This window comes from Drosophila obscura, unplaced genomic scaffold, assembly GCF_018151105.1.
Source record: "Drosophila obscura isolate BZ-5 IFL unplaced genomic scaffold, ASM1815110v1 contig_4, whole genome shotgun sequence".
NCBI classification, from domain to species: Eukaryota; Metazoa; Arthropoda; class Insecta; order Diptera; family Drosophilidae; genus Drosophila; species Drosophila obscura.
Window position 1 is genome coordinate 8,985,483 of NW_024542828.1, and position 27,924 is coordinate 9,013,406.

Below are 27,924 nucleotides of genomic sequence, written 5' to 3' on the forward strand. Positions count from 1 at the left end.
GTTCTCGGATCGGATCGGAACGGATAAGATAGTTTGTACCCGTAAGTATTCTTTTATCTTTGTTTCCCATATACTCGCTCACTCTCTTATTCCATAGAAATCCGATAAATCCGATACTGTCTTGTGGATATCTGCGGGACTGGTAGCTGGGAATAATCAAAAAAGCAAGAAACTGGGGGAAGTGTCGCCGATTTGAACGAATTAAACTGTATGTAAAAATCGAAAACGATGCGCAACTGGATGCCGGTCTTGTTCTGTGGCTTGGCCGGTGTTCTTCTTCAGCTCGTCGCGGGCCACCAAGTTCCGTGCGCGCATGAAACGGAGGGCGAGGGCCAGAGGAACTGGGTCCAGGTCCTGTGCAACGATAAAATGGCCGCCAAACAGGCCCAGCTTTACCTCATTGACTGCGGCAGCGGCGAGCGGGTCATTGATTTTTCCAAGGAGTAACGCTCCAGCTGGCCTTCGTCTGCTGCAACGGCGACACCTGGTCCAGTGAGCTGGGCAGCGTGCTCTCCCAGCGCGATCCCATCTCCATCATCAGCTGACGACGCGTGCCGCGCTGCACCTATGGACGAATATCTCTAACCGGAGGGTGTACATCATGTGATTGGCCTGCGCATTCTAGACAATCACAGTGTCAATCTCATCTCCAGCATTATCACCGGCGTCACCATACCCGTCCTCGCTCTCAAATTCTGGCCTGTGCGCTGAACGAGGAGCATATATCTATTTCCGTAAAGCTTCCGAACCGCTTAGCGACTAACTCTAACAAGCCTTGCACCGATCGAAACGATGGACTCGAAAGAACAACGATAAGGAGCCGCAGCGGGAGCACCGACCGACCCCTATGAAGCCAATGATATTCCTGTTCGATTGATTTTGTTAATCTTGTGGCATCGCATTCCATCCCCCTGCGACTATCCGTCTAAGGTTAACTAACGCTAAGAACAGAACTCTAATCTGATAAATTATTGGATACTATCCGAGAGGTGATTCGTCAATCCAATTCAAATTGATACACTTCAGTTCAAGATCGGATCGGACCGTTTTTTGTCCTGTCCTGTCCCATATTATTCGGTATATTTATCAATATGATAAGTATGTTTTAATATATTTCTGAGGGTATGACGGTATATTTTATTGATAAATACGCGGTCACACTGAAACCACAGCCAAAAATCCATATTTAAACTAGAAATAAACTGAAATCAAATAAAGTTCGTTTCGTAAGTGACCAAGCAAATGTTTATTAAAAGCAATGCAATGGCAATGTTCAAATGCATTTTATGAACATTGCTGCTGTCCACCAACACCCGCCGCCGCCACCATAGCTTAGCTAAAAATTTAAATTTCGAGTCGGGTCTACAAACTTGGGATTTAGGTGATTTAAATGTATTAAAAGTGAAATCGCAGTGCACCGTGAACAAATAATTTGCGTTGGCCCCGAAAGTCAGCTCATATTGAATATATTTTATGGTACGTAAAGGCATACCATACCGGTTGAACGGGCAACGACTATTAAATGCCCTACGCTACGCTGATTGCAGCGTAAACATTAATGGGTTGGCAATTATCAGGTTGTTATCAGGTTGTGAATCATATTCGATTCGTTTATTAGTTGGCCATAAACAGAGAACACCTGGCCAAAAGGCAGGCCTCCTCCCCGAAGAGTGTGTGTCACATAATCCACGAGTTAGTCATCGGACCCCGCCTCCACTCCACTCAGGCCTCAGGGGGCCATTTAAATAGAAAGCGCCTTGAAATCTGTTTAAATGCATTTGTTAAACAAATAGCACATTGTTGGGCCGACAAAACTGCATTACGTGTGGCGTCGTTTCGGATCTTGACCAAGCAAATGTTTATCTATTAAAATGCATTTGCTGCTGCCCTACACGAGAAATACAAATATCCGGGGGCGTTCATATATAATATGTATTTGCCCCTGCTTATTAATGCAATTGCTCTGTGTGGGGCTTTTTGGCCTGGCCTGTGCGAAACGCAGCAACTGTTATTTTACAATATTGCATTGGCTCCCATTGGCTGCCAGGGTGCAGATGTGCGGGTGTGCGTGTGTTACGTGCTATCAGGTGTTTTCTTGGCCCTTATCTTGGCCACCGCGCCTCCGTGTGTCCATTTACAGCTTTTAAAGTCGTTAAAGGCACTTTGTGGGCCAGTTGCTGTTGCCGCCCGCCTCACCACCTCACCTGACGAGTGACGTGAATAGGGTGGATCTCGGCCACCCCACTAGTTATGCGCACGTGTCGTGACACGAGTGTTTTTTAAGCTTATGCAAAAAGTGGTCTGGTCTCAAATTTACGGGCTTGAGTGAGAGTTGCCAAAGTTTCGCTAATGGCCTGGTCGTAGGGGAATTCAGTTAGCGGTGTCGTGACCCGCATAAAACTAACTGTAAGCACCTTTTGAACTCGGCTTGAGTGTGGCGGAGTGGAGCCCCTCCACTCATCTTTAACACGCACTGCCACCGCGACGATTGCCACTGATTGGATCGGCAGCGAGCCTTAAAAACTGGCAGATAATAATACACTTTATGGGACGAGATATCTAAGCAAACAGCGTGCCCCTTGCGATTGTGATTGTGAGTGTAGCTGTTTGTGGGGTTTGTGTGTCATTTCTGTCTGTTAAGTGAGACACAGACTGCTTGCTTGCTGCTTGACAGTTGATTCGGCAAACAGACACCCCACCAGTCGGACGGGAACGGAACCCTATTGAAATATTTCTTTAATCGCTTGCCTCTCTGCGTCTCTCCCGCCCACCAGGTAAAGTCCAACAAAATGGAAATGAATCCAGCCGCAGCGACAGCCACAGCCACAGCCACAGGCGGCGGCACAGCAAGACGAGAACGAATCGAGGATGACGCAGCCACAGCCACATCCACACCCACATCTTCATCAGCATCCACACCCGCCTCCATTGCCGCCGACTACATGCGCAACTTTGAGAACATCATAGAGCCGGGAAAGGAGGCCTCCATGACCAGGGAATTCAATCCGCAGGTGGCCTACGAATTCGAGCGCTATCTCAATCCGCAGAAGCTCAAACAGCATGTGCTGGGCAGCGAAAAGCTGCGCTCCATACTGGAGCACTATGCACGGGAGACCAAACAGCCGCTGAAGAAGATGCAGCAGCAGGCCAAGGCCATTATCGATGAGATTGGCCTGGACAGAAATATGGCCATAATACGTTGGTGCGGCATTGCCATAACGGCCATTGGCCAGCGGATCTGTGATGGTTTCTATGTGAATTCGGCCAGCATGGCGAATGTGCGCAAGGACATGGGCAAGTGTCCGGTTCTGTATTTGCCAAGCCATCGCAGCTACATGGACTTCATACTGATGTCCTACATATGCTACTATTACGACATTGAGATACCTGGCATAGCAGCAGGAATGGGTTGGTTTTACCATACAAGTCCCAAACCATTTTTATTGATTAATTTTTGATCATTAACAGATTTCCATTCAATGTTCGGCATGGGCACAATGCTCAGGAAAACGGGAGCCTTCTTCATGCGACGCAGCTTCTCCAACGACGAGCTCTACTGGGACATCTTTCGGGAGTACATGTATGCCCTGGTGGCCAACTATCACATTGGCGTGGAGTTCTTCATTGAGGGCACACGCTCGAGGAATTTCAAGGCACTGGTGCCCAAGGTGGGACTGCTGTCGATGGCCCTGCTGCCCTACTTCACGGGCGAGGTGCCCGATGTGATGATTGTGCCCGTGAGCGTGGCCTATGAGCGAGTGCTGGAGGAGCAGCTGTTCGTGTACGAGCTGCTGGGCGTGCCCAAGCCCAAGGAGTCCACAAAGGGCTTCTTCAAGGCGCTCAAAATAATTGACGAACGCTTTGGCAAGATGTTCCTGGACTTTGGCGATCCCATTTCGGTGCGAGAGTTCTTTGGCCATGACAGTGGGCAACGCATGCAGCGAGCCGGCGTGGGCGGACATCTCCAGAAGCTGAATCGGCAGGAGATCGAACTGGTCAAGCAGCTGGCCAATGAGATCATCTACCAGCAGCAGCGACGCATTGTCATCAACACCTTTAACCTGCTCAGCCTCTACTATGCCAGCCAGCTGTATGCCCAACGTTCGGCAAACATCGATGAGCTGTCGCGTGGCATGCTGCACCTGAAGCGCATCTTCAATCAGCTGGGTGCACATGTGAGCATCAAGGCCAGCAGCATCAAGGCGGACATCATTGACGCCGTGGAGATACACTCGAATATTGTGCAGTTTTCGAAGGCAAGGCTACAGTTTACGCCGCTGGCGGCCAAACAGTTGGCCACACAGATCGATGTGACGCGCATGAAGGCGCATGCCCTCTGTCCCTCAACCATGGCCGTGGCTGTGCCCATGCTGGCCCTGCAGCTGTATGTGAATCCGTGCCTTTTCTGGCTGGCCAGACCCGCCTATCTGCTGCTGGCTGCGCTCAAGGAGCAGCGCAAACAAGAAGAGCAACAGCCGAGCAGCAGCAGCATCAGCAGCTGCACCTACGACAGCACTCTGTCTGCGCTGCATTCGCATGTGAGCATCATGGATAGCCTGTTCCAGCATGAGTTCATCATTGAATCGAATCGTGAGGCGGTCGAATTCGAGACTCATCTGCAGCTGCTGCTCGATGAGAAAGTGCTGGACCTGGAGGAGAGTGGCAGAATCAAGGTGCAGGACAATGAGTGCGCTCATGTCATACTGGCCGCCCTGGCGCCCTTTCTGTGTCTCTACTACCAGCTGGCTGTGACGTTGCGACAGGTGAGTGGATGAAATAAACACAAAGCCATGCTAAATATAACTCTTATCCCTGCAGGTGCCCTTTGACATTGAGTTTAGCAACAAGGATCTGCTGGTGCGCGTGCAGAAGCATGTGGAGCAGCTGCTGCAGCAGCCTGGCGGCGCGGCACCGCATGTTCATCCGTATTGCCTGGCCCTGGACAATCTCAATATTGCCATCCAGGCACTCATCCAGCGTGGCTACATTCTCAAGTGCCGCGACTCGGGACAGCTGCGCGTCGCTGATGTGCCCGGCAAGTGCCTGCGGGAGTTGGAGCAGCAGTTGCTGGAGTACTGCCAATTGATGCCATTCGCACAGTACTCGATGGCGGCCAACCAGCAGGCGCAGTGCCACATAGCAAAGTTATAACTGGCAATGGCAAACGGCGGCGGCGGCAGCGGCAGCGGCGGCAACCAGCCATCATCCTCCACACATTGTAGTACAATTTTCATTGCTTTGTTCATCCAATTCATACGCTTCATTGTCGGCCTGCTCAAGAATTGTCGCATCATCTGCATACTGTTTGTTTTTGTGATTGTGGCGCCACTCTGGCAGCTGCTCCGTTGGCTCATCGCCACATCCTCCACGCATTCCCCGACGTAGGCTTAAGAGGGTCGTCCTGGGGGTTAGGGGTTCTGATTGTTGTCTGTCTTTAGGTCTAAGAAATTCATTATTTCCGAGGAGTAACAGCGCACTAGATCCACACAAAGAACGCCAAAAAAGATAAATCCTTAAACACAAAAAATAATTTTTTAAGAGGAAAATTCGTTAGAATTTTTGCTGCCTAACGGATGCTGCATTTTCACGTGGCACAAAATAATTTAGAACACATTTTAGCGCACAAAAGAGAAACGAAGCCGTTTTCTTGCCAAACATAATTCGGACACAAAACAAGACTCAAAATCAATTAGAAAAAATCATTTGAATACCAAGAATTAATTTAATATTTTTGGGTATATATTTAAGATTTTAATTGAATCAAAAAAAGTGACATATTTTATATATACAATATTTTTTCTGTTGTAAGTGGGCTTGCTTTATTTTAACATTTGCCAAAAAGAAATATTATGGAAAGAATTTTATTTTAAACAAAATTTAAGCATAAACTTTGTTTGAAAATTCAAATTTGAATTTTTAAGAATTTTAAAGCGCAGATTTAAATTTCCTTTGAACGAATTTTAATGCACAAAAAGTTGTATTCTTAAAATTCAATTTCAATTATGTAAAAATAACGCAAGAAATTTGAATTTAAATACATAATTGATTTAAAAAAAATCATTTTGCATTCTTTGGCAATTTTAAATAAAGCTACATCACACACAAGATTTCCATTTTGAGATGGAATAATCTTGAAATTTTTAAGGGCTAAAATTAAAAAAAAAAGTTTATTGTATATTGAATCGTTTAGTTTTTCGGCCATTTGTTTTTTGAACATTTAATATAAAGTTAGTTTTTAGTTTTGTTTGATTATTTTTTAAGTTGTTTGAATTTTGTATTTTTAGTACATTCCCAAAACCGGAAATCACATATTTTTGTATAGTTCCACTGTGCCAATGCAAGAGTCATCGCGGCGGGGGCACTTTTACGGATTAGCTATAGAATAATATATTGGATTGGATCATTCGGGTCGAAAAAAAAGAGTTCCTGGGGATCCACACAGCACAAGAGGGAAGTCTGCAAAGTGCAATATATATATATATATATATAGTAAATGTTTTATGTCATGATATTTTTAGATACTTTTTATTTTATTTTTGTGGTAGCAAATTTTATATTTATAATAGAACTTAAAAGTGAACAACACCAATCCTAAACTACACAAATTCAACAAGAAACCAGAGCAATAATAAAGAATTTAGAAAGATCACAAGAACTGCCGCTTGAATTGGTCCAGGGTACGCTGACTGATGACCACATGCATCATCAGACGATCGGGGTATGCCTCATCCGCCACGGTGTCCATAACGGCGGCATTCTTATAGAGCCAAGCCATTTCGGGCCCACCGCTGGGCACACGCATCTGCAGCTTGCGTCGCCCCGTGGCGGCCAGTATCTGCTCCTCTATGTCAGCCAGCAGTGGCTCCAGTCCGGTCTGGGCTCTGGCTGAGATATGATGAGCCGCAGCATCCGACGCTGGGTGCGCCACCAAATCGCATTTGTTGTACACATTTATGATGGGTGGCAATTGGCTGGTTGCGGGATCACCGCCAGAAACATTGAAGGCCAAAGAACGAAGGGTGGACTCCACGTGGCTGCGTTGGGCTGCATGGCAGGCATGCGACAGATCCTGGACATGCACAATGACATCCTAGAGCAAGGATGAAACGTTCTTTAACTGTGCTGAAAAGTAGAATTAAATGTGGAAAGACTCACCGCCAGCATGGCATCCTCCAGAGTGGCCACAAAACACTCAAACAGACCGGTGGGCAGATCGGACATGAAGCCCACCGTGTCCATGTAGATCACCTGCAGATTGCATGGCAGCTGTCCCGCATGGGCCGTCACATCGAGGGTGGCAAACAGTTGGTTGCGCGGCTGCAAGGCATCCTCCACCGTCAGCGCTTTGATCAGGGATGTCTTCCCCGCATTCGTATAGCCCACCACTGCCACAATGGGGTAATTCTGCTGCTTGCGTTTCTGTCGCAGCAGCTGCCGTTGTCGCCGCACCCTGTCCAGCTCTGCGCACAGTTTGCGCTCCCGCGTGCGCAGGATTTCCTTCTGCAGATCGGTCAGGGCATAGCCCTGACGACGCGTCTGCGTCACGCTGGCATCCTTGGCCTGCGACCAAATGTACGGCAGCTCGGCCATGGCCACCTGGAGACGAGCCTCGGCGGTGGTGGCATGCAGCCGGAGGATTTGTATGACCACCGAATAGCGATCCATCACGGGCAGACGGAACTCTGCTTCCAGGAAACGTTTCTGGGCAAACGAGAGCGTGCCCTTGCTCACAAATAGGCAGGTGAGATGCTTCTCCTGACGCAGATCCGCTATTAAGGCCTTCAGCTCCACCATTTTGCCGCTGCCGAAGAGCGTCTTCCGCTCGAGACTCTCCAGCGGGACCTTGAGAGCCTTTGCCACCTGCCAATTGGGCAGGGAGTGTATCAAAGCGCTGGCTTCGGCCAACTGATCCTCCGGTCGAACGACGCTGGGCGTTTTCTGCCTCTTGGCGGACCACTTTACAAACGGCTGGAGGATGAGCACATGCTGGGCGCTGGCTATGTCGCGGCTAATGCGCATGGCACCCCCGGCCACCTCATCGTAAGCGCTGTCGAAGAGAAGTCCAAGTGAGAGCTGTTTTTTCTCTCTATCGTGATTATAAATCGCGCACTTACCGATCATCCAGAAAGCGCATGTCAGACAGATTCCCATTGGTTCGATCCTCTCCCTCGTCATCCTCATCGCCCTGCTGTCCCGCCTGCATTTGTGCTTCAAAGAAGCTCTTCCGATTTCTTATTCCCTTGACGCCCTGATGCTGAGTGTACTTGAAGCGTGAATGAAGCACTGCCCCAACAGCGGGACGCACTGGGACAGCAGCCCTGGCCAGGCGCAGCAGTGGCCTAAGACTGGTCATAACTAAAGCTAATTGGGAATTACAAACTGCAATTGCTAAAAGGTTTCCTCCTTCAGTATCGTATGCTTGTCCTCAAAGGCCATCCAGGCGGCTTGGCAAGATCTGGTGCGTGAGGATGTCGCCTGGTACGAGATGCCCGTGGCCACCACTGAGGCCACCAAAATGTTGTACTTGGCCGGATAGCGGATCTTCGACTGAATTATCTTCTGGGCAAAGTAGGTGCCGGAAAAGCCTGTAATTTGTAAGTTATTATGCAATTGCTTTTCGCTTTTTTTTGGCACTGTGAAGGAAAGAAAATCTACTGCGACGCACCCAAGCAGAATGAGGCCAGGCCCGTGAAGAGGGAACGGGTCATACAATCCAGGTAGGCATCGAATCCGGGATGTTTGTCGCGTTGCTGATCCTTCAACTGTTTGATATCGTTCATAATCAACGTTGAATATTCCTTAAATATATGATTATTAATTTGCCGGCGACGAGAACAGCTGGCGGGCGATGGGTTGAAAGAGTGGCAGCGCTGTAAATTATAGCTAATTGTTTGGCTTTTTTCCCTCCAGTTTATCTGCATTTAAAGGTTTACTAATACCTTAATAATGACACCATTAAAAAAGAATAGATTAACTATCACTTAAAACAATTTATTTTTAATTCCTAGCTATAAGCTTTGAATAATGCTTTGTGGTTGCATAGCTAGTATAGCTTCATTTTATAGCTAGTTCTGGCTCTTTTTTTAAATGCGATGTTCAGGTCTGGCAACGCTCAAGGCGCTGTAAGTGTTTGGAATTTTTTCTTTTAATTTGTTGTTTTCGCCGAAATTGCTCATCAAAATGGATGTGCAGAAGATTTGTCTGACCTGTTTGAGTCTAACAGGTCCGTTTTTATCCATTTATGATGGCGGATCAGGCAGCTGCCTGGCGGATATGCTCAAACAGTTCACCAAAACGAAGGTAAGTCCCAAGACGATACAATAAAACCGCAACTTAATCCCTCAACGCCTGCCATTTGAAAGCCGCGTCCCGAAGATAATCTGCCCAAACAGGTCTGCCTGGGCTGTCTGAGCGAGATAAACCACTGCTACACCTTCAAGATCAAGTGCGAGAACTCCAGTCGCACGCTTCGCCAGCTGCTGCCCAATGCCCTGCCGGAGGAGCCCGAGTTCGCCGCCAAGCCCGCTGTGCCCACTGCCGAGAAGGCCGTACAGACCACGAAACCCTGTGCCCCGACAACAGCCACAGCGGAAGTGCAAACCACTGCAACGCTCACCACAGATGCTGCGCAGAATACCAGCCTGGATAAGTCTGCCTCTGCCCCTGCCCCCGAAGAGGAGGATGCGGAGGAAGACGGTGAAGAGTGTCAGGTGTTTGATTACGAGCTGCCCGTAGAGCATACTGAAAAGGAGGAAAATGAAGAGCCTATTACTGTCTATAAACACGAGCCCGGCAGCCGGAAGACAACCGAATGTAATATAGCCATATTCGAGGCTGTCAAAAGTGACACAGAGATGCCGGCACCCGCACCCACACCCAAATTGCAAATGAGGACACGAAAGAGTGCCGCCAAACTGTTGCTGCAGCAGCAGGAGGTGAAGCAGTCACCCAAGCAGGAAATAGAAGGCTCGGCGACACCAGAGCCAGAGGCAGAAGCACAGCCAGCACCGGCCAAGAGATCCTCACGACGCCGCCCAGCCGAGAAACCAACGGAAACAGCGGAAATGGTGGCTCCTGTGCCAAAACTGATCAAAGTCAGCATCAACCATGGCGAAATAATGGATCTAAAGTATCATTGTGATCGCTGCAATGCTGGCTTTGCCCTGGAGAAATCTCTGGTCATACATCGCCGACAGAAGGGCTGCATCAATCGCAATTATCCCTGCAACGAGTGCGAGCGGGTGTTTGTCTCACCGGAGCATTTGGCGGAGCACCAGGCCACACATGGCACATACAATTGCCAGGAGTGCGGACTGCTGTGCGACTCCAAGGAGCAGCTGGGCAAGCATATGGTGCAGGGCCACAAACGGAATCTGCGCAATCAGTGCAGCGTTTGTAAGAAGGGTAAGAGATTCAGCTTGAAAAGCCCCCCATCAACGATATCTAATTGCTTCCTTTTTGGGCAGTCTTTACCATGCTCTCCACCCTGCGAGATCACATGCGCATCCACACGGGTGAGAAGCCATTCCTGTGCAACATTTGCGGCAAGAGTTTTACACAGAATGCCAATCTGCGCCAGCACAAGCTCCGCCACTCGGACATCAAGAGCTTCAAGTGCTCCGTGTGCCCGCATTCGTTTGTGACCAAAGCAGAGCTGACCTCCCACGCGCGCACCCACACCGGCGTCAAGCCGTACGAGTGTGAGGTGTGCATGACCAAGTTTACGACGAGCTGCTCGCTGGCCAAGCACAAGCGAAAGCACACGGGCGAGCGGCCCTATGCCTGCGATCTGTGTCCCATGCGCTTTACGGCGCTGAATGTGCTCAAGAATCATCGACGCACGCACACGGGCGAGCGTCCGTATGTGTGCCCCTTCTGCTCGAAGACATTTACACAGCGCGGCGATTGCCAGATGCATCAGCGTACGCATCAGGGCGACAAGATCTACATTTGTCCGGTGTGCAGCGAGGAGTTCAAATCGATGCCAGAGATGCGCACACATTTGGCCGTACACGAGCAGGAGGACAAGCGTTTGATGCACTTTACGCTGCTCAGCAACAAGGAGAATGGCAGTGGGGGTGCGGCCCTAGACGATGAGCTCACCGAGGTCACGGATTCGGCATTGATGCTATAAGGGAACTGCAACTAGAAGTAAGAACACATCACACCGACACCGATACCATATCCACATTTAGATTTAGCTACTCTGTACACCTGTAAGCAGCCCCCCCACACACACACACACACACACATGTGCACCACCGTCTCTCCGTTTTCGTACTCGCTTTTTGTTTTTTCCCTGTGGGAATTTATGACAAAATTAGAAATTTGTAAGAGCATCTTTTTAGTCTTATACGCCTAAGGGTTTGCTTGGAGAAAATAAAAAGAAAGATCCTTAAACATAAATTGCATCGTTAATCGTTAGTAGAACTGTCCGAATTGCTGCTGCTGCTGCGGTTGACCCCCGCCCACCATCGTCGTCGTCTGCAGGGCTGAGGTGGTGGGTATTTCGGACAGGATGAGGGCGGTGGCACCGCTTGTTACGGGCGGATCGCCCTGGAACCAATTGACCAGCTCGTGATGCGCACTCTGGACACATTTACGCTGGTCGGCTATCAGGTTCTCCGAGTATTTCACATGATTCGCATAGGCATCCTTCTCGTGCTGTGCATCCTTGGACATGCGATGCAGATCCTTGAGTATTGCCGAGCCCCACAGCTGGACGTGTATGTCGGGTATCTTGCTGGCCAGCTGCATGGCCGGCGTCACCATGTTCATGCTCTCCTTGGAGTTGCCAATGCTGAGGAACACATGCGACAGCAGCACCAGCGAGCAGCTTGTCAAACGATTCAGATCCTCGGCATTGGCCATCTTAAGGGTTTCCCTCAGAAAGCGCCTGCAAAGCGGAGTAAAAGATTAGGAAATGTCTCTCGATAGTCGCTCGACCGATGCGGCCGGCACTCACTTGGCCTCATGGAAGCTGTTCTTGTGGAAGGCATGTAGTCCCTGGACATAGTAGAAGCCGCCCATCAGCGCCTGGCTGCTGTACGTGTGCGTGTTCTCCGTGGACACGGCATCGAGTATTTGCTTGAGATCCGCATCCCGCTTGGTCCGCAGATAGATGATGGCCAGATTTAGATTGGCAAACAGTTTCAGGTCCCGTTCCGTCGTCTCGTTCACACACACCAGAAACTGTCGTTCGGCGTGCTCAAAGAAACTCGTCGACATCGAATACAACCCAATGAGGCAGTGCAGCTGCGCCGAGTGCCGCTTCAACAGACTCCGATGCGGCACAGCCAGGCAGACGTCGCGTGCGGCGGCTATCTCACGTATGGCCAGCTCCCGGTTGCCCATTACCATGCGGCACATCACGATATGCTCGAGCAGGATCACCTTGAAGACAGACAGAATGGGCTTGTCCTCCTGCATCTTCAGTTTCTCGATCTGTGTTAAAGCCTTCTCCGTGTACTTTTGCGCCTTGTCCATATAGCCCGCCATCATGGAGTGGGAGACGGTGACGAGGTAGACGAGCACGTACAGCTGTTCCTTGGGCAGCCACACAAACATCTCCAGTTGATTGGCCCCAAAGATGGACTCGTCCGTCGGCCAGTTGGGCGCCATTATCGTTTGTATTGACATCTGCAATTGCTTGAGGCTGGGCTTGACGGTCTTGACCTGGCCGAGGGCCAGGTAGTAGCAGACCTGCAGGACGAGGAAGAACACTTTCAGATACTCTTTCTGGTGCGGATTCGGTATGTTATTGTCGATTATTTGTCCCGCTGTATTGAGCAGCGCCAGCACATCGTTCGTTTTCCGCTCAATCATCAGGATCATGGCCCGGGAGAGCAGAAAGAGCACTTTCAGGTACGTGGCAGACGCCTCTTCGGCGGATTCAGCGCCCACGGCCAGCAGCTCGGAGGCCAGCGAGTATTCCCGATCGCTGGCATGGATCTGTGAGAGCTGCAGCAGCAGCTTGCAGTGCCAGTAGACGTTGTGCTGTGACAGCTCCACCGCCCGCCGCAGCATGGCCTTGGCCTGGTGTGAGCTCTGGTCCGTCTGCAGATGCAGTTGCGCCAAAACCGAGGCCGTGTCGAATTTCACATCGTCAAAGTTCATCAGCGGCTCCGCAATGCTCCACGCCTTCTCCAGGTGCTGTCGCGCCATGTCAATGTTTTTTGTGTACGCCATCAGGATTTGGCCCATTTGTAGGTGCGTTCGCGCCTCCACCTTCGATGGCGGCGTGAATGTGAACAGGGCCTGCAGGCACTGGATGCACTTCTTCACGTTTGGCGGCTGGGAGGTTCGAAAGTATTCGGCGAGGCCGAGCAGCGATATGTAGCAGGCGTCCTGGGACGCTGCCGCGGTACTAGTTGTACTCATTATGTCTAGTTAGCTAACAAATTCGGTTTTGTTTATTCGCCCAATTTTGTTTTGTTGTCAATTTGCACCCCTGGCTGTGAACTAGTTCGGTTCGTTTCGGAAAATGTGTCTTTTTGAGCCGAACTAGTTTGTGGAGCTAGTTCCGCAGTATGACCGCATTTAGTACGTAATTTCCCTACGTAATTAGAGATGGGCGATATTAATCGCCTTTACAATCTGGCCACACACTAATTAACACTAAATATCGTCATTCATCGCCATATTTATCGTCATTATTCCATCGCCATATTTATCGTCATTATGCCATCGCCATTCTCGGTACTAGCCCGCCAGATTTGAAATCTGGCAAACGAAGGATATATTCAAGAAGAGATTATTAAAAATCACGAAATTAAAATTAATGTTAAGCTTAATAATTTATTCTCATTAAAGTTGATTAAAGACAGCCTTTTCGGCTTGGCTAAGTTTAGAAAATTTGTTCATGAAACTTATGTATATTCGGCTTCTCCCGCTATTATTTTCATAAAATTCGTTTAATTTTTGTTTGGGAAACATTCTGACAATATCCATTGTTAGCTGTCGCCCGACTTCAGCCGATACATAAGTCTTTTTATCAAAATAATAGTTAGCGATAATTTTGAATAAGTACTTCCTGTCCCATAATGTTAAATCTTCGCCAATCGCCGCCTTTAGAGCCAGTTTATGTGACTTCATTCGAATGATGTTAAAAAGAGGAATACTTGTCAGGACAGATTTGGTAGAATTCGACATTGCCGACACAGAAGCTGAGTAGCAGATGGGAGCAGATGATGTCGACGGCAGTTGCGGCCATTCGATGGGTGCCAAGCTTGACTCCTCGTACGAGCTAGCTTTTGAAGGTACGTCTGTTCTGTCGTTATAACGACGGGGCTGATTGATCAGCGTAAGCATCTCTCGCTGCTCCTTGAAGGAAAAGTTGTCTACCGTCTGAAAAGATTAAATAAAGGCCATAAATTAGACAGTACTACACGGCTGGGCTGTACTTACGTTTAATTGTTGCGGTGGAGTCGCCTGGTTATCATCATCAACGATTTCCCCATTATCAGAATGCTCAGATGGCTATAAAAAAGTCTTTACTAATATATGATGTTTAATAAATCATCCCAGTTGGCTCACGCTTTGCTCCGTCTGCTCGTGGTAGGGCATCTTTGGAGGGGTACCTTCCCAGCTCCGCGCATAGATGCTACTGCTGGACCTCTTGGTGGGCGTAGCTTCGGGGCTCCGATCTGGCAGCAAAAATATAGTGGTTATGCCTGGCGAGCAGTCCTCTACTGCGGGTCCTCTATGGCAAGGTGTCTATAAAAGTAGTGGATCAGTATCGAAACACTATTCTGATATCCTGATATCCTTACCTTCGTGGGAATCAACGAAATGTCAATGTAATTCATTTCAAGACGCTGGGTTGGCCTGGGTTCATGGATGCGCAGTGCCCCTCCCGGCGGCACTTCAATACTGTAAATTAAATGCCACTTATTATGCACATATAAGCATGGGATATTAACTACTTACGGACAGATGTTCTTTTCGTGGCTGCTCATTTTACAATTTTTTTCTCAAAATCAACGTCTGTTTAGAAATTCACCTTAGGCTGCATGGTCAGTTCAGTGTGGAAATCTTCTGCGCAGACTCACCACACCTCACCACAGAAGGAAAGAAGAGAAGGAAGAGAACAGGAGCAAAACGAGCAAAGAAGAAGAAAAGAGGCGGCCCTAAGTCATCTGCGCTGCGATTAATTCAATTATATTTAATAAATACGGTTAAATACAACTTGTTAAGTACGTCTAATACGATAATCAAGTGCCAGTGTCAGACAATTAAATCTAAAAAGTGCCAAGCCAAATTACCAAAAGAAGTTGCAAACCAATGAAAAATTTGCCAAATTGCCCAATTGCTATTTGAGAGGAAGAAATAAGGCCTTCAACAAGAAAATCATTAAAAGAGACAAAAAGAATACAGGTGATGATCGAATTAATATTCTAAGGAAATCAATCCAATTAGTATTGCGGTAATAGAAACCGTGCGCGCCGCACACGAGAGAGACTGTGGAGAGGAGAGTCTTCTATAGTATGTGTGCGTGTGTGGTGCGTGTGTGGTGCGTGTGTGGTGCGTGTGGTCAAAAGTAGGTCAGTGCAGTGCACAGTGCCAAACGCGGTACAGTTTTCGCTAAAACTAGTGCTAACTGAATTAATTCAGTGGATATTCGTCCAATATATACCCTTCTCTGGTGGCCCATCTAATTCTCCTTCTCTCCGTCTTCTGCAACGCAACTGAATCTACCACTTGGCTGTGCCATTCATATGCCCCATGCCTCCTATGCAAATGCAAGATGTTCTGATTAAGTTTAAAGCAGCAGCCGAAAAAAAGTGCGCTGCACTGCTTCAGTACCATATTTAAGTAAAAGCGTGCCTCCTGCCTTCCCTTCCCCCCTTCCACACCTTGCCAGCGATCTCCGTTTCGTCTATGGGCCGTACCCCCATGTAACCTAAAGGCAATGGTTCACCGACACTTTTGCCAATCGGAAGATCCAATAAAATTGGATAAAATAAATGGTCTGAAATTCCAATTCAAGGGCGAAGGTCTGGCCAAAAACGTAGCAGATGTTGTTAAATTTGCCCATTTTACACATAAAAATGATATATGCCCGGATAATCTCAGATATTTTTTAACCTGCGTGTACGGGATAATGGTTAACTTAAAAACCACCTAAAATACTTGGAAATCTTTGAAAAATTAATTTAATTTAGATTACTCATAACTATTACTTTTAAGATTACTTTACACATCTGTCGTTAGATAACTCATTTGTTGGAATTATGTAAGGATTAAATTCAACATTTTTAAAATCAGAATATTCGTAACTTCAGTATCATTGATGGCCGATTCCTTTTAGTGTAATTTTAATTTCGTCCAGTCGAAGGTATAGCAATAAATAAGAGAAAATTGTAAAAATTGGTAAAATTGTTCAAATTATTTCAATTAATTTCCCGTGTAATACAAATATTAAATATCCTACTAAAACAGTAATTATTACTAAAATTAAGTTGTACCTATGTGTTGAGCTACTGAGCTTCTTCAGTAGCGTTGTATTGCGATACTATTAAAAAGGCGATGATTGTTCAATATATATATTCACAGTTTATTGTGGTGAAGTAAATAAGCGATACAGAGTCGAAAGGATAGTTAGCTGGATTCAAGACGGGGTCAGATTGAAGACGCGGGGGTCGGTTCAAGACGGTATCGGATTGAATAGCTCGATTCCAAGACGATGCGCAGTGATTGCAAGATCAAGACTAATTCAAAGGGCAGGCGGGCGAATTGCCCGTGCCCTAATGCGAGCGAGAGAGCGAAAGATCGAGAGAGTAATAGCGAAAGGCGATAGAAAGAAAGGTGTGGGATGAAGAGGCGAAAGAGAACGGCTGCATAGGCTGCTGCCGTGAGGGAGCATGAATGCGTGCATGAGTTTGTAGGTAAATGACAATTTAGTACAGTGGGCAGTGCAAACAACGAACAATAATAAGGATTTACTCTACTGCTGCACCACTAGCTATAATCTATGCATTTGGCCACTATTTGGCTGCGTAACCAAACACTATGTATATGGCTACCACCTAGCTTTCATAAAGCTCAATAATTTGGTAGGGACCCAATGGCTCTTTTTTTTTGTCCCTTGGGAATGGGCCGTTTGCAATATGGCGCACAGTGAACGATCCAGAGTGTGTGAGAGAGAGAGAGATAGAGGGAGAATGTAGGTTAGCGTTAATTCTGGCTATTATAATGATCCGATCTTATCCATATTCGGCAATCTGAAAGATTGTCCTTTTCTATCTTTTCAGCTAGTCTAGCAAAATCAAGTGTCATACACCCGTAATAAATCGCGATGGAAAAGCTCTAAAATAACTGCCCCAGCTATATGTATATCGATACATTAATATCGATAATACCACAACCCTACGCAAGCCGCGCTTTGGAAGCACCACTTGCCTTTTCATTCTCATTTTAATTCAGTTTAAACAACCCAACCAAAGCAACCGGACAAGTTTTCAAGTTTATTTCGGTACATAAAATAAGGTACATTTTTATAATACACAATTGGCGTGTTTCAAATCGTACAAAAGATTGGATACCCCGCGACTTGTAGCTGCTAGTGGTTTAGTTTCGCAATTCTGATCGACCATATCTATATCGCCCTTTGTGCCTGTATGCGCGTATTGCATTGGTGTAATTGAATGTACATATTTTTCGCACGCAATTTAAATGAGTCAATGAATTCGCTATTCGTTTGTATTAATAATAATTTGTGGGACTTTCCGCCTCAGAGTTTTTATTGAACAAACGTTTAATATTGGCATTGTGTTATCAGCATTGAATTTAATTGGACCAAATGAGATCGGAGGTCAGAGGTTTCTAGGAATTGCGCGAAGAGCTCAATGAAATTCGCAAGATTATCATACAAAAATATGAAATTCAGAAATTCCAATGAAACAATAGAGCCGAGCTTAGTGCAGATTTTTAAGCTGACAGGCAGTTCGCTCATCTTCCCCTACGAGTCTACACAATAATAAATTGTTGTTCAATAATTGGGATTTTCCCAAAAAACCCGTCTCGTCAGCCACTTCAACTACAAGTGCGGGGCAGATCGCAAGAGAGCTTCAGAGGCAGCGGCGCAGGCGCACAGCACACGCAAACAATACGTCAATATACAGTAAAAATACAAACAGCAGAAAAACCAATTACAAAATCGCCAATACTCGTACAGGGTCAACAATGAGGCAAACGCGCTATATGTCCCCGTGTATGAATCACGTTGTGGCGGCTCCAATCTCTGCAGGGCTCAGCTCTGCCTCTTAATCTGCAACCGGTTACTGGGAAATGTTAATTTTGGGTTTTTTATTTTTAATACAAAAGTCATTTTCATTGCTGTGCTGCAGTCACGCAATCGTTAACGACATGATGTCTGCGACATCGTCATCGCTCAGCTGGTACAAAAGCTGCAGGCTGGCGCTTAAATTACTGTTTAAACGGGAGAGCAGCAGCTTTGCCAGCCACCATTACGCACGTCAGCTATGTGGCTACATATATATATTATATATATATAAATCTCAGTTAAATAAGAAATGTAGGATTATGCGATACTAAATGCAGCATGCAGACTTAATACAAAATTTCTGGATGCCAGCTTCAGCCTCGTTTAGCCAATACTTAAGCTTTTGCTCTCTCTCGCGCTCGCGCTCTCGCTCTCCCTACCTGTTGCTCTCTTATGCTCGCTAAGGTGCATGCACAAAGCAACGGTTCATTATGTATGGCAGTTGCGAATTTCCAGGTGCAGGGAATCGCGGGGGAAACTTTCACTTTTGTTCGGCCTGCAGAGAGATGTTGCAATTGTCGCCGCTTAAAGATAATTAAATAACTACTTATAACTGTACGGTACGGTGAGCAGCGGGAAAGCTTTGCTTCGGAGTGAATCATCCGCCCCCTTAAGCGATTTTAAATGACAGCAGGCAGGGCTGCCACCCGCTTTGATTTATTTGGAAAAATCCAAATTGAACTTTTATTACTCCCGCCCCATGATCTATGGCGTTTTCAGATGAAACCATTATCCAGTCTAAGTTGATTTTGTTGAACAATTCTTTGGGGTGAATTATTATGTGGTTGCGATTGTCAACTTTGGCTGGAACCTGCATATATTTACCCGCCTTGAGTGCTCCGAGAGTCAGTCTCGTCTCTCCAATCACGTCGCCCGAACATAAATTGAGAAGCAAAACAGATCTTGCCGTCCAGTCACGTAGGGGCCACAGATAACGCCTAAGCTGTGAATATTAGACTCGTCCGCAGTTCAAGGTCACTTACTAATGGGCCTCCCCCTGCCTCTGCCAATCAACAGGTACCCCACAGCCCACAGAATGCAACTACTTAACCTGTCTCTGTTGCTGCTACTGCTGCCGGCCCTTATCAGCGCCGATCTGTGCAGCGTGAAGCCCAACCAGACGTTTCTGGAGAAGCGCCTGAATCTGTACCGCGGCCAGCAGAACTTTGCCGTGTCCATGCTGGACGTGATCCGCACCTCCACGCCCAACGACAACGTGTTCTTCTCGCCATACAGCACCTACCACGCACTGCTGCTGGCCTACTTTGGGTCCACCGGCGAGACGGAGCGTCAGCTGAGCAGCGTCCTGCATCTGGAATGGGCCGACTCCAAGGAAATGGTGCGCAGCGCCTACAGCGTGGAGAAGCGTAACCGTGAGTCCAGGTCCAAGAAGTCGCCACTTAAATTCTCGTCGGCGGATCGCATTTACTTTGATCTGGAAACACCGCTGGCCAGCTGCTTGGAGACCCGCTTCAGCGATGAAATTGTGAAGCTGGACTTCAAGGGTAAGGCCGAGGAGTCGCGCATTGCGATCAACGACTGGATAGCCGCCGAGACCGACAATCAGATCAAGGACATGCTGGCGCCGGGCGACATCGATGCCCGCACCCAACTGGCACTGGCCAATGCTGCGTACTTCAAGGGCCAGTGGGTCAGCAAGTTCCAGGCTAACAACACCGCCCAGAAGCCCTTCTATACGTCCAGCACGAACGCCTCGTTTGTGCCCATGATGCACCAGAAGGGCACCTTCCTGCACAATGTGGATGAGCAGCTGCGTGCCCATGTCCTGCAGATGCCCTACCGCACAACCCTCGACGAGGCCGCGGAGGATGAGGAGACCAAGTCGGACATGTCCATGGTGGTGGTGCTGCCGCCCTTCAATAGCGGATCCCTGGAGGATGTTCTCTCCCGCCTGAATGCCGAGACACTGGAGGAGTCGCTCAACAATGCCATGCCACGTGAGATTGAGGTGTCGATACCCAAGTTCGAGTTCGAGCAGCGCCTGGAATTGGTCCCCGTAAGCCCCACCACACTCGCATGTTGCTCCACGTGTTACTCTATTCTAATCTCTTAATTCCATCTCCTAGATACTCGCAAAAATGGGAATCAGCAACATATTCGAACCGACTGCCACATTCCATGACTTCACCGAGCAGACCGTTTCGTTTGGCGATGCCAAGCACGTGGCCAAGATCAAGGTCGATGAGGAGGGCAGCACGGCGGCGGCCGCCACCGTTTTGGTCAGCTACCGCTCGGCCCGACCCATCGAACCCACCAAATTCGAGTGCAACCATCCGTTCGTGTTCCTCATTTGGGATCACAGCTCCAGGGCGATCCTGTTCACGGGCATCTATCGCGATCCCAAGACAATAAAGCAGTAAATTCGCGATCCTACTTCTCCCTTGTTATTTCCTAATTAACCCAACCAAATTCTGTCTCGACTGTAACTGACGATGTAAACGTTTAATTACTACTTATATATGTACGATAATAAATTATGCCAATAACAAGTGATGTCATTTTATCGAGGAACAGGAAATAACACAGAAAAGGCAGTGACCCGATAAGCCCCTGAGAAGACTTTAATCGCGTGGGTAATCCCAGCAGCGCAGCCCTGGGAGGTACAGTCACCCCCTAAAGAGCCTCGAGACATTTGATACACGGTACTCATAGAGAGTATAGGGGAGATTTGTGTAGATTATTGTATGTAACAGCCAGAGGCAGGCATTTCCGAGGCACCACTTCAAGTGTAGCCATGTCCGTGTGCCTGTCTATCGCTATAGCGACAAAATTTTTTATCCGGAGACTCCTGTGATATATTTTAAAATTCTTCCAGTTTGCCCATTGCACTGCCCCAATCTAAACACCATTTGTAGGTACATTTTTGTTTTGCTCAATTTACTAAATTTCTTCATACAAAAATCGCATAAATAATCAATTGTACAAAGTTTCATTGTGGGGGAGGTTTTTTTAAGTAAACACTGCTACGTAATCATAAAGTATGCATAGAAAGGGCGAGGGGGGGCTTTTTGGGTTTGTTTCAACTTTGAGGAGGAGCCCTGGCCACCTGGTTAGACAAGCACGCGTATGTACAATACAAATCATCTTTCAACTTTAATACTAAACACAAAACTGAACATTCAAATCAATACTAGTAGACAATGGGACGTGGTACAGTGGGGGGCTGGCTATTGGCTAAGCGCAGGCAGGGGCAAAACGAAATTCATTGTGGGTGGGAACTAAATTTTTAAAATTTAAATATGTCATGGCCGAGGCGAAAAGCACTGAAGGCACTTTTGTTGCTGTTATTTTTTTTTCGGTTAGCAAGCGAATCCAATATTCCAATATTTTAACATTTAAGCAATGCCTATTGCTCCTCGCATAAACAATGGTCTTAACTATAACTAAATCTTGAATATATATATATATATATATATATAGTTTTTTTTTTTGTGGTGGTCGTCAACGGGCAGCAAATCTCTTTTTTTGTGTTGCCTATAGGTCATCGGGTGGCATGAGAAGAGCATAGGCAGCAAAGCCAATGAATACGATGCCACCAACAATGGTGACAGTGCGCACAGAGATTTTGGATGCCACTAGACGACCTCCAATCACAGCCAGGCCAGTGCAGATGCAATGGCCAATAATACCGCCAGCAATTACGCCATAAACGTCCTGGAATGTGGGAAAAAAGGTTGAAATTAATATACAAATTAATTAAATGAGTTTGGAATATTATAATAATTGGAATAATATGTGGCACGTTTACGCACCTTGCTGGCAGCGAGAATAATGGTGGTCAACTGAGAGCGATCGCCCCACTCGGCGAGGAAGGTCATCGTAAAGGCCTGGGCCAAGATGCGCCAAGTGAAGTAGCCGGCACCACGCCGCTGCAGCGGACGACGGCGACCACTCTCCGCATCATGCACAAGAGCAGCATTCACATCACGGTCCAGCTACAAGATAAAAGATAAGCCATTCAGGATTAGTTGGATAAATATTGGTGTGGGGGGAATCAGAAAATGTCGATGAAAATGTGCGCAAACAAAGTGGAATTGCAAATCATAGACATCGAAAGACTTTTTGTCAAAGGACACAGTTGTTCTGTGGAGGGGAAAAACAAAAAATGTAATAAGCAGGAAAACGATCACTTCAGGAAAACATGCAAATAATCCATGAGAGATGGGTTTGAGCACTGTGCGGAATGCATGGGAATGGAACAGTGCGGGAATGGGGGTACACAGTACAGTGACTACCAAAAACCAAATGATAAATGACACTTAAAATAATTAACAAAATTAAATTAAAAATGAGACTTAAAATAATTACCAAAAATAAAATTTTATGAAAATAATTCGATGAACTATGGAACTAATTTTGATTTTCGATGATTCAGGATGGTGACATGACTGTTTTTCATGTGTGTGTGTGTGAGTGTGTGTGTGTGTGTGTGTGTGTATGGGGATGTGTCACTGTTTTTTCTGAGGGCAAAAAGCACGTGAAACGATTATGAGAATTAAACAACCACAGTAGTTTATGGTCGATTATGGCTTTCATAGGTTATATGTTCTTATGTTGTTGGCCTAACCCGTGCTTTAAGAGTGCCGTTCCCAGTGCCAGCCAAGTCCTCGCCGCCATTCAAGCTGCCACTCAGACTATGCATGCTCTCGTGTCCGGCCAGGGGAGCACGCGGCTCCAGCGCCACCCCAGTTGCCGGATCAGTCAGATGATCACCCGCCACGGAGGAGGAGCCGCCATTCAGATTCTGTTTCAGATTGTTGCGTGGGCTTTCACATTGGGTTTGTTCGGTCTGGTTCGATGATGCCGCCGAATGGGCCGGGCTGCTGCTGTGGAAGGTCTTCAGCTTCAGCGGAATGCCATCCTTGAGGAAACCCTCGGACTCGTGGTAGTCGTCGCCATCATCGTTGCCAGTTTTATCACAGCTATTTTGCTTACTAGTCGAATTGGTGGTATTATTATTATTATTGTTGCGTCGCTGGCGATGCTGCATATCGGAATCTTTGCCGGTGCCCGAGCTAGCGGCAATGGCAATGGAGTTGCGGCCATGAATGAGAGCCTGCTCGCTGGCATCCTCCTTGTCCGAGTTGCTATTCTTACGTTTCGTATCCGTATCCTCGTACTTGCGCGTTGCCTTGCGCAGCAACTGAAGAAATTAACGCATAATTTCAGCATTTATTTAATTTATTTTGTTTGTACGTTGTTGTTGGTTGGTTGGTTTAGGTTTTCGAATCAGTTTTCAAATCAATTAAAATCGTTTTGTATTTTTTTTTTGTTTTTTTTGGTTGAAAGAAAAAATAATTAAAATTTGCATTAGCTTAGATTTGACTTGAGAAATTTTTTTTGTGTTTTTTTTTTTTATTAATAATTCAGGTGGAATTGTCTTCTGGCAAAAAGTTTTTCCATATCAAACGTTTCTTGGTTTTAGTATTTGTTTTTTGTTTATATAAAAATTTTGCAAAAACTCTTTTTTTGGGCTGGTTGATATGCGGAAGACGTGCAATTAGTCACATATTAGGCGTATGTGTGTGTGTGGTGTGTTTTTCTTGTTATATGTAACATAAAACAAAATCAGGAAAAAGAATAAACAATTTAAGGCCGGAGAAGAGAGAGAGAGGGTGGTGGTGGCAACCCTGGTGCTGTTTCAATGCCAGCATTCCGCGAAGTAGCCCGTTTGTGGTTTGTTGAAGGTCGATTTGTTAAGGGGTTAGTGCGAGTTCTGTTCGGTAGCTAATTTATCATTTATAATCGCATGCAATTAAGCTATAATTAAAATTATAAAAAAAGCTTCCGAGCCCGTATTTGATTAGTATTTGTAGTTGTTAGCCGTCCCTTGTGTACAAATGAGTTTCAAAAATCAAATTGGATTTGGTATACCAAAGCTAGGGGTTATGAAGTGATCGCTTTGGGCCTTTTTGCATTTTCGATTGTTTCTGTACAGATTTTGCCAGGGCTTAATAATAGTTGTTGAACTAAATTTAAGCACATATGTATCAAGCGAGAGCTATTAACAGAAGCGGTAAGTAAACTTAAAAATACATAATATAAAAAATAGTAAAACTGCCACAAGCAAAAACTAGAAAGGGAACTACAACACATAGAACTACTTATAGTAAATTAATTATGTATTAAAAAAAAAAAGGGAATACATAACTTACCTCATCTTCGCGCTTACGCAAATCGGTTTGGACCTCTTCGAGTTCCTCCTGAGCATCGGTTGGTTTCATTTTGTAGCCATCGTACAGCATTTTCAAACCGAATATTAAAAATAATGCAGTTGATATATAATACGTATAAATCTATATAAAAGAAATGAATTTAAATGTGTTTTTGGGATGTGCCATTTCGTAGGTATTCGCATCATACCTTAGGAATAAAGTTAGCTGCCAAGCCAAATACGCATGAGAGTACCGTCATAAGCGCCAAGGCGGCAATGGCACCGCCAAAGACAATCAAACGGGGATGGCGCATGGCCATTATGGCAGCAATAAAGAAAGTCTTATCGCCTAGCTCTGTTAAAAGTATAACAGATATCGATGCTGTAAACGCATCGATAAAATTCCCCTTGCCCTTGGCCTGCCTATGGTCCGTATCTGTGGGTTTATCTGGTAATGCACTTAGATCCGTTGCTCTGTTCCCAACAACTTGATCCTCCACACCCTGCAAATATATTAAATAATATAAATAAGCGAATGAACTTCAATTGATGGTCAAATGGACTTACGCTCTGTATGCCCGATTGTACGGCCACATTGTCCTCGTTTTCTTGTTGAAATTCCGCTGCACATATCGTTGCGAATGTGAGGACCACCATCAAGGCCAGTGCCATGTGCCATTTGGCGGTACGCTTCAGGTATACATTGTGTCTGGTTGTTTGCCAGAAATAGGATTGATTTTGTGACATCTTGGTGCTGTCTGTGCTGTGCTGTGCCCGCTCTTTAAGCCAGCCTCATGCAAATGTTGCTGGTATTCTGCTCTGGATTATCCGTGGTAAGGTAACGACGATATGACGTGTCCGTTTCGTGTGACCGACTGCAAAGGAATGAAGTTCGGTTCGTTAATCAGGCAACAAGTGTTCGCAGCGGCATTTTTATTTGTATAAGGCAAACAGCAGAAAAAAAATTGCCTGTGTGCATGTCTGTGTTTGGCCAAGTAAAATCTTGGGCTCGATAGCAGGCGAATGTCAGGCCAGAGATAAGGCCAGGCCAGGCCGGGCCGGGCCGCTGCCTCGCACTGCGACAAGTGTCGTCTGATATGGTCAATCCAAAAAGTTGCCTCTACCGGCAGGCAGGCAGACTCCTATTTGGCAATAACATAAGATCTCTTACTATGAGCCTGCTGCCCGAGTGGCCCATTCAATACGTCAGAGGTACAGGCACCGTCAGCGGCACTTCAAGCATCGATTAGATAATGTTTTTGGGGGCGATATTCGTTCACCCAGGATACCAGATACTCTGCGGGGAGTATGACAACTCTTTTAAGATTTATCTCTGGCATATCTCTGGGATGATGGAGCCACAAATATTTGGTTTTGTCTTGGCTTGGCTGGCATTTTATTATCTTCTAAATTAACCTCCAAACATAAGGACTGAACACAGATGATATTCTAACCGAAAAGGTGGAAGCAGAGCATGTGCAAATTTATTTATTTAAATTTATATTTCTACAAATATTTTGAAGACAAATTCCGTTGAAATTTAACCAAAAAATATTCAGAAGAATCTTGGGGAAATTTTGATTCAATTATGGAAGCATTTATTAGTTTAATTTCTTGTATTTACAACTGAAGAGCCCTCTGAGGATAGGGTATAAATATATAGATACGTGACCGACAACAGATCCACAAAAAATGTGATTACTATCTAAAAAAAGCGTGTATATTCATGATTATTCTTTCATGCTATAAACATTTTTACGTTTCTTTATGGTAATGGTTAATGGCAGAGTTCTCTTTTTGGATTTTCGGGTATTTTTTCGAAATGGATTTGCACATTCAGAGACCAGTTTCAGTCGTCCCATTACAATGTGAAATTGGGCATTGATAATGCTATCTGGTTGTCATATGACAGTATTGTACTGGATCGTGACTAAGAAGATTGCTATGCATATCCTGAAATATATATTTGCTAAAAGTAAACCCCACATCACAGAAGGCAGTTTATTTTATTTAATACTCATATGAGCAATTATTGTTTACAAAAGAGTCTGTGTGAAGGGGAATGTGTGAGTTTCCACTGTCTGTCTTGTGATTCCCATTTGTTTAGCATAAATCATCCATTCTGTTCTTTTTACTCGTCATCTTTCTGTGTTTTAATGATCATTTCTGCTTTTCTACCCTCTCCGAGGGTATAATGAATGTGAGCAGAAATGTAGAGATATTCTTGTTTTTTTGTTTTTATCATATTCCAACGTCACAGCGCACTTGTTGGAAAAAGTGGATATTTATTTGTTCAATAAATAAAAGATTAACGAGTGGTGCGGAGTGGTTTCAAGACGCAAAAAGTTGGAGGATGCCGCCCGCCCACAGAGAGGAGGAGGAGTGGAAGAGCAAGAGCTTTCGTTATGCAAACACTTGCCTGTTCTTATTTCCACATAGAACTTGACTACTATATACTATAGATATACATACATATGTACGTCAGCATTACGTCGGACAACGACACTCTGAATGAACAGAACGTAAGTGGACACTGATAAGACAGACGATACAGTAGCCAGCCTGTGGTCGTGGGCGGGCGGCTTTACAGTTAGCAGAATCAGGCGCAAACAACGTGCCGGGGGACAGGGGCAATTAACTAATAAATATATTTGCAGTTCTATTTAATTGAATTCAAATTACAAAAAAAACACAGACAGACGACACACACACACACCAGAGACACCGACTCTCATTCGTTAATTGCTCTCTCCGCAAAAAAAAAGAATAAAAACGGGTCGGAGAACTGTACAGATAAATCAATTGAATGCTTAGAATGCTCAAACTGAAATATTAATATTCATTTATGGGCCGTACGTTCGCGTGTTGTAATGCTCTTTCTTTTTCGAATGGCTTGGCATTGATTTCTATTTCCCCCTTCTATTTCTTTTTCTGTTTGCGAATTTTCTATTTTCGTGATCAACCCACCGTCCACTTCACCGTTCTGTGCTGACCACTTGGATATGGCAAAAATACAACATGCTTATAATTGACTTGACTCCATTACGAATGTAGTACAGTCACAAGGTGAAGCAACGTGTAATTAGCCAATTATTAAACTGCAGTAGTTAGTAACATTGTTGTTATCAATTCGTTTCTCTTGGCACTTTAATTAGTTTCTTTAGCTCTTTTACAGCAAAATCTAGCCATTTGTATTTCAGGGGTTGGCATCACTAGTCACTAAAGACAAACACTTTGCCGCTGACGCAGACAATTTGTAACATATTTTAGTGGCGAGCTTATCGCGAAAATCACTTGTCACAGTTAAAGAGCCCCGGATTCTAATTAAATTAAGACAATTGTCAATTGTAACTTTAATTAGATTAATTTTTAGCTGGAGTCGCAAAAAAAAAACACGTCCTTACATCAGTGTGCCCGCGGATTATACAGTGTGACTGCGTATTGTACTGTCTGATAAAAATGAGCC

At 45.8% G+C, this 27,924-nt stretch overlaps 7 protein-coding genes across 13 annotated transcripts; 3 read left to right on the forward strand and 4 right to left on the reverse strand.

The window, feature by feature from the left end:
- Positions 1-1,155: 1,155 nt before the first annotated feature.
- On the forward strand, positions 1,156-6,652 carry LOC111065380 (dihydroxyacetone phosphate acyltransferase). The gene is made up of 4 exons (XM_022353519.2): positions 1,156-1,476; positions 2,775-3,408; positions 3,469-4,763; positions 4,819-6,652. Exons 1-4 carry the CDS (start codon positions 1,474-1,476, stop codon positions 5,149-5,151), a joined length of 2,265 nt encoding a protein of 754 aa, XP_022209211.1. The 5' UTR covers positions 1,156-1,473; the 3' UTR covers positions 5,152-6,652.
- On the reverse strand, positions 6,516-8,353 carry LOC111065389 (putative GTP-binding protein 6). The gene is made up of 3 exons (XM_022353532.2): positions 8,115-8,353; positions 7,156-8,047; positions 6,516-7,090 (listed from the first exon to the last, which is right to left on the reverse strand). The coding sequence occupies exons 1-3, from the start codon at positions 8,351-8,353 to the stop codon at positions 6,647-6,649; spliced, it is 1,575 nt and encodes a 524-aa protein (XP_022209224.2). The 3' UTR covers positions 6,516-6,646.
- A 35-nt stretch (positions 8,354-8,388) lies between these two features.
- Positions 8,389-8,859, reverse strand: LOC111065396 (transmembrane protein 141). Its single transcript, XM_022353544.2, has 2 exons — positions 8,666-8,859; positions 8,389-8,585 (listed from the first exon to the last, which is right to left on the reverse strand). The coding sequence occupies exons 1-2, from the start codon at positions 8,778-8,780 to the stop codon at positions 8,389-8,391; spliced, it is 312 nt and encodes a 103-aa protein (XP_022209236.1). The 5' UTR covers positions 8,781-8,859.
- Positions 8,860-9,112: 253 nt separating this feature from the next.
- On the forward strand, positions 9,113-11,413 carry LOC111066443 (zinc finger protein 629). Its single transcript, XM_022355073.2, has 3 exons — positions 9,113-9,300; positions 9,363-10,404; positions 10,467-11,413. The coding sequence occupies exons 1-3, from the start codon at positions 9,181-9,183 to the stop codon at positions 11,132-11,134; spliced, it is 1,830 nt and encodes a 609-aa protein (XP_022210765.2). The 5' UTR covers positions 9,113-9,180; the 3' UTR covers positions 11,135-11,413.
- LOC111066438 (MAU2 chromatid cohesion factor homolog) lies at positions 11,290-13,468 on the reverse strand. The gene is made up of 2 exons (XM_022355060.2): positions 11,966-13,468; positions 11,290-11,896 (listed from the first exon to the last, which is right to left on the reverse strand). The coding sequence occupies exons 1-2, from the start codon at positions 13,378-13,380 to the stop codon at positions 11,422-11,424; spliced, it is 1,890 nt and encodes a 629-aa protein (XP_022210752.2). The 5' UTR covers positions 13,381-13,468; the 3' UTR covers positions 11,290-11,421.
- Positions 13,469-17,385: 3,917 nt separating this feature from the next.
- Positions 17,386-20,791, forward strand: LOC111065044 (serine protease inhibitor 88Ea-like). 4 transcript variants are annotated; one of them, XM_022353013.2, is made up of 3 exons: positions 17,386-17,487; positions 19,301-20,300; positions 20,371-20,791. In XM_022353013.2, the coding sequence occupies exons 2-3, from the start codon at positions 19,320-19,322 to the stop codon at positions 20,662-20,664; spliced, it is 1,275 nt and encodes a 424-aa protein (XP_022208705.1). In that variant the 5' UTR covers positions 17,386-17,487; positions 19,301-19,319; the 3' UTR covers positions 20,665-20,791. The 4 variants fall into 4 exon arrangements, with proteins under 4 accessions (XP_022208705.1, XP_022208721.1, XP_022208714.1 ...); XM_022353029.2 differs by having other exon boundaries at positions 17,402-17,473; XM_022353022.2 differs by lacking the exon at positions 17,386-17,487 and adding an exon at positions 19,099-19,201.
- A 369-nt stretch (positions 20,792-21,160) lies between these two features.
- LOC111065021 (transmembrane protein 165) lies at positions 21,161-27,897 on the reverse strand. 4 transcript variants are annotated; one of them, XM_022352968.2, is made up of 7 exons: positions 27,863-27,897; positions 25,026-25,333; positions 24,668-24,961; positions 24,460-24,600; positions 22,872-23,447; positions 22,057-22,239; positions 21,161-21,958 (listed from the first exon to the last, which is right to left on the reverse strand). In XM_022352968.2, the coding sequence occupies exons 2-7, from the start codon at positions 25,203-25,205 to the stop codon at positions 21,779-21,781; spliced, it is 1,554 nt and encodes a 517-aa protein (XP_022208660.2). In that variant the 5' UTR covers positions 25,206-25,333; positions 27,863-27,897; the 3' UTR covers positions 21,161-21,778. The 4 variants fall into 4 exon arrangements, with proteins under 4 accessions (XP_022208660.2, XP_022208677.2, XP_022208669.2 ...); XM_022352985.2 differs by lacking the exon at positions 27,863-27,897 and adding an exon at positions 27,426-27,718; XM_022352977.2 differs by lacking the exon at positions 27,863-27,897 and adding an exon at positions 27,175-27,357.
- Between the last annotated feature and the right edge of the window lie 27 nt (positions 27,898-27,924).

Coding starts and splice junctions, on each gene's coding strand:
- LOC111066438 (XM_022355060.2), bottom strand. CDS start 13,380: ATGAGTACAACTAGTACCGCGGCAGCGTCCCAGGACGCCTGCTACATA. Junction 11,897..11,965: donor AACAGCTTCCATGAGGCCAA/GTGAGTGCCGGC, acceptor TCCGCTTTGCAG/GCGCTTTCTGAGGGAAACCC.
- LOC111065389 (XM_022353532.2), bottom strand. CDS start 8,353: ATGACCAGTCTTAGGCCACTGCTGCGCCTGGCCAGGGCTGCTGTCCCA. Junction 8,048..8,114: donor ATGCGCTTTCTGGATGATCG/GTAAGTGCGCGA, acceptor TCTCTTCGACAG/CGCTTACGATGAGGTGGCCG. Junction 7,091..7,155: donor TGGAGGATGCCATGCTGGCG/GTGAGTCTTTCC, acceptor TCCTTGCTCTAG/GATGTCATTGTGCATGTCCA.
- LOC111066443 (XM_022355073.2), top strand. CDS start 9,181: ATGGATGTGCAGAAGATTTGTCTGACCTGTTTGAGTCTAACAGGTCCG. Junction 9,301..9,362: donor AACAGTTCACCAAAACGAAG/GTAAGTCCCAAG, acceptor GCCATTTGAAAG/CCGCGTCCCGAAGATAATCT. Junction 10,405..10,466: donor GTGCAGCGTTTGTAAGAAGG/GTAAGAGATTCA, acceptor CTTTTTGGGCAG/TCTTTACCATGCTCTCCACC.
- LOC111065044 (XM_022353005.2), top strand. CDS start 19,269: ATGGGCCTCCCCCTGCCTCTGCCAATCAACAGGTACCCCACAGCCCAC. Junction 20,301..20,370: donor AGCGCCTGGAATTGGTCCCC/GTAAGCCCCACC, acceptor TCCATCTCCTAG/ATACTCGCAAAAATGGGAAT.
- LOC111065021 (XM_022352968.2), bottom strand. CDS start 25,205: ATGTCACAAAATCAATCCTATTTCTGGCAAACAACCAGACACAATGTA. Junction 24,962..25,025: donor TACAATCGGGCATACAGAGC/GTAAGTCCATTT, acceptor ATATATTTGCAG/GGTGTGGAGGATCAAGTTGT. Junction 24,601..24,667: donor CAGCTAACTTTATTCCTAAG/GTATGATGCGAA, acceptor TCTTTTATATAG/ATTTATACGTATTATATATC.
- LOC111065380 (XM_022353519.2), top strand. Junction 3,409..3,468: donor TGGCATAGCAGCAGGAATGG/GTTGGTTTTACC, acceptor GATCATTAACAG/ATTTCCATTCAATGTTCGGC. Junction 4,764..4,818: donor TGGCTGTGACGTTGCGACAG/GTGAGTGGATGA, acceptor TTATCCCTGCAG/GTGCCCTTTGACATTGAGTT.
- LOC111065396 (XM_022353544.2), bottom strand. CDS start 8,780: ATGAACGATATCAAACAGTTGAAGGATCAGCAACGCGACAAACATCCC. Junction 8,586..8,665: donor CCTGGCCTCATTCTGCTTGG/GTGCGTCGCAGT, acceptor TACAAATTACAG/GCTTTTCCGGCACCTACTTT.